This window comes from Malus domestica, chromosome 03, assembly GCF_042453785.1.
Source record: "Malus domestica chromosome 03, GDT2T_hap1".
Taxonomy (NCBI): domain Eukaryota; kingdom Viridiplantae; phylum Streptophyta; class Magnoliopsida; order Rosales; family Rosaceae; genus Malus; species Malus domestica.
Genome location: NC_091663.1, coordinates 34,433,762 through 34,439,121, shown reverse-complemented (window position 1 = coordinate 34,439,121; position 5,360 = coordinate 34,433,762). Strand labels below are relative to the sequence as shown.

The window sequence follows — 5,360 nt, the reverse complement described above, 5'->3', positions numbered from 1 at the left end:
TTAAATGAGATTAAAGGGGATTTGCTTGGACTATCGGCCTCGCTAGAAGTTCTTGGTGAGACCCTCCCCCAACCATGGGACTCGCTAAAACCATCTTTGCTTCGCTCTTTCCGCTTGGCGCTTGGTCCTTTCCGCTTCGACCCTCCCATCTACTTCTTCTTCCCTACTCTTATCTACTTCTTCTTCCCCACAACTTGCATATAGACAAAGAGAGAGAAAGAGAAGAATGAGAAGAAGAAGAGCTGCAGAAAGAGGGCAAAGGGGAAAAGGTTTTGTTATGGGCTACTGGGTAAGAAGAAGATGGAGGTCTGATTCTCCAATTTTCCTGTTTTTTAGTTTATTTATGGTATTAATATGTTTGGATTATGAGAAATCGTTCAACCCTTTTCGCTAAGGTTCTAATCCTCTGTTTGTTTACACCTATTTGAAATTGCAGAATCTAGGGCAAGCAAGGACAACGGTCATCGATGGATCTAAAATTGAACTGGGTGACCTCGAAGATAACTTCATGGATATGTTTAATTTTTGTTTTTGGTGAAATGGGTATGTTTTGAATAGTTGTTTTCATGTTTGATAACTGTTTTTTTCAGTGTTTTATGCATTTTGGTTGTCAGATTTTTGGTAGTTGATGAATCCAATGTTGGGAAATCGAAAGTGAACTATGTTCGCCAATTTCTCCAAGAATTGCTTAAATTTAGCTTTGTATCTCGATTTTTCGATTGTGTTCTACCACAAAGATTGTCAATTTTGTGTGTAATTTTTTGTCAGTTTTGTCTGTAATTTTAGTTTTCTTGAGTCATTAGTGGCTAAATGGTATGAGTGGGTGGTAGGTGATTAGCGCCGTTGAAATTGTTTATGTACTTTGCAATGACAATAGTCTGGTGTACTGAGCTGCAAATTTTGATTAGAAAAATAGTATGAAAGACAGAATTGTGTGTCTCAGCATGCTCATCTATTTCCTATCAAGTGTTCTTCCTAATGTTATTACTTTGTGAAATGATCAAATGAGGATTACCTCCTAGTCTGAGCAAACACCAAATTGGTGAATAATATTGTTTTCATTATCCTGCTTCTTAGTCCGACATTGCACCAAACGCTTCACTAAGCCAATCCAGCTTAGTCTAGTCTAAGCTAGTCAAGCTTAGTCTAGTCTAAGCCAGTCCAGCTTAGTCCCTGCAGCTAGTCCAGTCTGAGACAGTCCGGTGCAACAAACGCACCCTAAATCCATTAAAAATTGTTAATTTCATCCCTACTATTATATTCAAAGTTATTTTATCCAACTTTTTGTCAACTTAAGTCACTTGACACACTTTAGAATGTAATACTATCATTTTCTCGCATATAAGCTCGTAACATTTTCTATAGGTTGCGAATCTAACGTCTAATTTACTCTCCAAAGTTAACTCCATACACTATTTCTTTATGAAAAATTACCAATCCAACCCTCCAATGTGTATCACATGCAAGTAACATGACTGAAATCGACAAAAAATTATAGGAGTTTGAATATAATATTAGGGATGTAATTGGCAAATTATTATAATTCAAGGACTAATTTAGTCCCTTAATTGTAAAAAAAATAGTTTAGGGAACTAATTTTTACTTAGATGATAATTAAGGGACAAAATTGACAATTAACCGTTAAAAATAAGTAATGTACATTTTTAAGATATAACTCCACACATTGGTCCATTAGACCTCCTCCAACTTAGGTTTGTTCCATAGTTACCCGTGGTCTCGTGGTCAGTGTTTCTTCAATTGCCGTGATGAGTGGGGTTGTTTTTCCCGACATGCCTTCATCGGTAGATAGTTTGATTGAAATGGATAAGACATCATTTTCAAGGTATATATGTTGAAGTAGAAAAGAAAAAACTGTGACGAACTTGGAGGTAGGAGATGGACAAAGCAGGATGAAAAATTATCATATTTCAATCCTCCCCAAAATAGTAGGATTAAAAGGGAGAAGTTTCCTTTATGTTAATCTATTCAAAATAAAAAATCATTCTCCTCCACTTTCAATAACAAACGAGGTCGTAGTTTGTAAAAACCTCAAACATGCTACAATACTTCACCCCACACAATAAGGAGGGAATAACCGTATAAGGATATTGCAGGTGGCCCACTACTACATTAGTGGAGATGAGTGACATCCTTACATGACGGCATGAGTTCGAATCTCATTAGTGGCAAATATAATTTCTAACTTAACGACAATATCGCTCATTTCAAAAAAAAAAAAAAAACCGATAGAGATATTCACCAAAACCCATATTTTGACAGAAAAGAGAGGTGAATGGTTCACCAACACCTCCGTTGCGGCCTCCCTCATCGCCAGCCGCCAGGTCAACCAATGTTCCTATTGACATCAAAGAGCACGGTCGCAAACCAACCCTAAAATACCAGCCAACTTTCTCGAATACTCAAGGGTATGGTTAACCGTTCATTTAAAACTCACGGCCACGGTTATGGGTAACCGTTTAAATAAATAAATGTTTACCAGTGAAATTTAAATTGGTGGTTATGGATATTACTCGCAATTATAAACAGGTACCCAATTAACCATTTATTTTAATATATAAAAAAAATAAACTAAAAACTCTAAATTATCGACCCAAACTCCTGCTGCTCATCTCTCTCCTCGCTGCCACTCTCTCATCTCTCTCACTCATCTTTCTCTCTTTGCTGCCCATTAGCATTATCATTTTTTTTTATTCTATCCACTTAAGAATTTAGATTGAATATTTTCCTCTAGTTTTGTTTGTTGTATTGAATTGTGGAGGAATTATTGTTAAATTGGTATGGTTATTATGGTACACGGATAATTGTGGTTTGTTGATATTGTTCGATTTACACTTATGGAGATTGATTTTGGTTATTTTCCACACAGCTCTGTGTATTCGTTCTATGTCTGTATTCTGTAGTTTCTATGATAATTACTAACAGATGGTAGTGTTTTGGTCAGTATGTAATCTTCCTTTTTATGATGCACGGGGTTTAACCCCATTGCCAAAAATTTGCGAGAATCATTGTGTTACTGTAAATTACTTTCATTGATAACACCAAAAAAATATCATCGTAAACTATTATTTCAATTATTGGTAAAATATTAAAATACGAAAATGCATGCTAAATATACCTATAACAGTGTTTAATTGTTAGAAAAAGAAAATTATGACAAATTTTACTTTTTAATTTTCAAGTTGTTAAAAAATAATGTAGATGGGTAAAAAAAAAAGGTAAATGGGTAAAAAAATGGTAAATGAGTTAAAAACGGATACACAGGTAAACGGTTACGGTTAAATGGCTACGCATCATTTAGGCAAATACTCAACGAGTAAATAGATAAACGGTTAAGCAGGTAAGAGCTTAAACGGTTATGGGTAAATAATCGCGGTTACCCGACTGCCATAACCGTTGCCTATAATCACATTATGATCAGTGACTTACGTCTGCAAGAAAAAAGCACTTGCACGGTAAAGAAAAGACGTCAGGAAATGGCCATTTCTTGGTACTTCTTATCCCTCGATTAGGGCCTTTTTTTTGCAACATGCACTAGGTTTCTTTTCTAGCTCTTTTGCTTTTTATCTAATATGATTGGTACTAAGAAGATTGAACTCAACTCACAAATAGGCACCGATGTACCGGTTTATTAGATGCATATTTAGTCAAGTTTAAGACATACTTAAAGGAAAAGTGAAAAAGAAATGAAAAGGAAGTACTAACAGTTACTTCTCTTCTTGGAAAATTGTACACCAAGTAAATTCAGGAAGCATCAAATACTTGCAGTGCTAGGTGATAAAGTCATTCCAAAATCAAGATCAATGGTTCATCTTTTGCTAGGTGCTAAGAATGACTTTCTTATGTTCCACGTCCACAGCTGGAAACCGAAAAACAAAAAGGGAAGTGAGTATGAAATAGCTGTTGTGAGCTTTTTGATATTGGTATAGAGTAACAAGAATAAAGGGGAGATAAGTAACAAATTAATGAAAAAGGGTGAAGAGAATTTTCGTTGTAACTTAGCAAGTGTAAAGGGTAAAGTTGTGGACACAGAAGAAGTATCTTCTTTTGGAAACCATGCTACTTTACAAGTTAAACATGGTGTACTTGCTAGAATAAATATGAAGACAAACGTCGGTGTTGATTGCCACTCATATCACGAAGAGAAGAAATATGCCCAAAAAAAGTTGCGGATTCCTTCTCGGATGAGGAGATCGAGAGTATGGACACAGAGAAGATCAAGAAATACTTGTTCCAAATTGCCATGCGGAGCAAGTGGGAAGCAGTTGTTAGAAGCTATTGGCTCAACAAGAAGGCTCACGGAGCAAAAATCACCAAGTCAGGTGACACAGCACTACACGTAGCAGTATCTGATGGCCAAGAAGAACATGTTAACGAGCTATTAAATCAGATTACTGTAAAAGAGCTTGAAATTCAAAACGAGCGAGGGAATACCCCTCTCCACATCGCGGCATGGATGGGAAACGAGACAATGTGTTCGTGCCTTGCCAACGCTCATCCATCTTTGGTCACTACTTTTAATGTAGACAATGAGACTCCTCTATTCTTGGCTGCTGTCTATGGTAAAAAAGATGCCTTCTTATGCATGCACCACATTTATATCCCTACCCTTGATGATCCTCGGAAACGCTACAATTATTGTACGAGGAATAACGGTGACACCATCTTGCATTGTGCAATTTCCGGGGACAACTTTGGTAATTAGCCCTTAACTTGATCACGTCCATGTATCTCAGCCATATATTCCCTTCTGATATGTAAAATAAATAACAATGTGTACCTTGTTTGTTGACAGATTTGGCATTTCAGATAATTCACTTGTATGAAGATCTTGTTAATTCTGTCAATGCACAAGGCTTTTCCCCTCTCCATCTTTTGGTCTACTGAGTAGATGCAATTAAACTTTGAAATTCAGAGTTCGATTTCAATAGAGTCTAGACTTGTATTTATTCATTTCATAATTTGATCGGTGTTTTTTTAGAACTTAAAAGTCGACTCTATATTTAGAGTCCACGTTTGTTTCCAACTCCACAAAGACTTGCATTTCTACGTTCTCTCTCGTCCATAGAGAAAGCACATTGTTGAAGATATTTCAACTACTCTTCTTTTACACGACTCCTTTACTTGGAAGAGATTAACTCTCTGTTTCCAACTAAAAGTAGCAGATGTGGCCTCTTCGAGACCAAGCATTTGTCTTCGTGTTTTGTATTAATATTAATACAAGTTTAACATTAATATTTCAACACACGTTGCTAACTGCTTATAAATCCCGGGAAGGGGCAAATCAACTACGTACCAAAGCTACCCAGAACCTCTTTCTTGAAAGCAAATCTGTGGCAGCA

At 36.3% G+C, this 5,360-nt stretch overlaps 1 protein-coding gene and 1 long non-coding RNA gene across 2 annotated transcripts; one reads left to right on the top strand and one right to left on the bottom strand.

The window, feature by feature from the left end:
• Positions 1-3,609: 3,609 nt before the first annotated feature.
• On the bottom strand, positions 3,610-4,577 carry LOC139194561 (uncharacterized). The gene is made up of 2 exons (XR_011579529.1): positions 4,453-4,577; positions 3,610-4,367 (listed from the first exon to the last, which is right to left on the bottom strand). It is a non-coding gene; the product is annotated as an uncharacterized lncRNA (long non-coding RNA).
• On the top strand, positions 4,220-5,008 carry LOC139194559 (ankyrin repeat-containing protein ITN1-like). The gene is made up of 2 exons (XM_070819395.1): positions 4,220-4,715; positions 4,814-5,008. Exons 1-2 carry the CDS (start codon positions 4,220-4,222, stop codon positions 4,903-4,905), a joined length of 588 nt encoding a protein of 195 aa, XP_070675496.1. The 3' UTR covers positions 4,906-5,008.
• Positions 5,009-5,360: the final 352 nt, after the last annotated feature.

Excerpts from the sequence above, each read along its gene's own strand:
- LOC139194559 (XM_070819395.1), top strand. The coding sequence starts at position 4,220 with ATGGACACAGAGAAGATCAAGAAATACTTGTTCCAAATTGCCATGCGG. Across the intron at positions 4,716-4,813 it reads AATTTCCGGGGACAACTTTG|ATTTGGCATTTCAGATAATT; the intron begins GTAATTAGCCCT and ends GTTTGTTGACAG.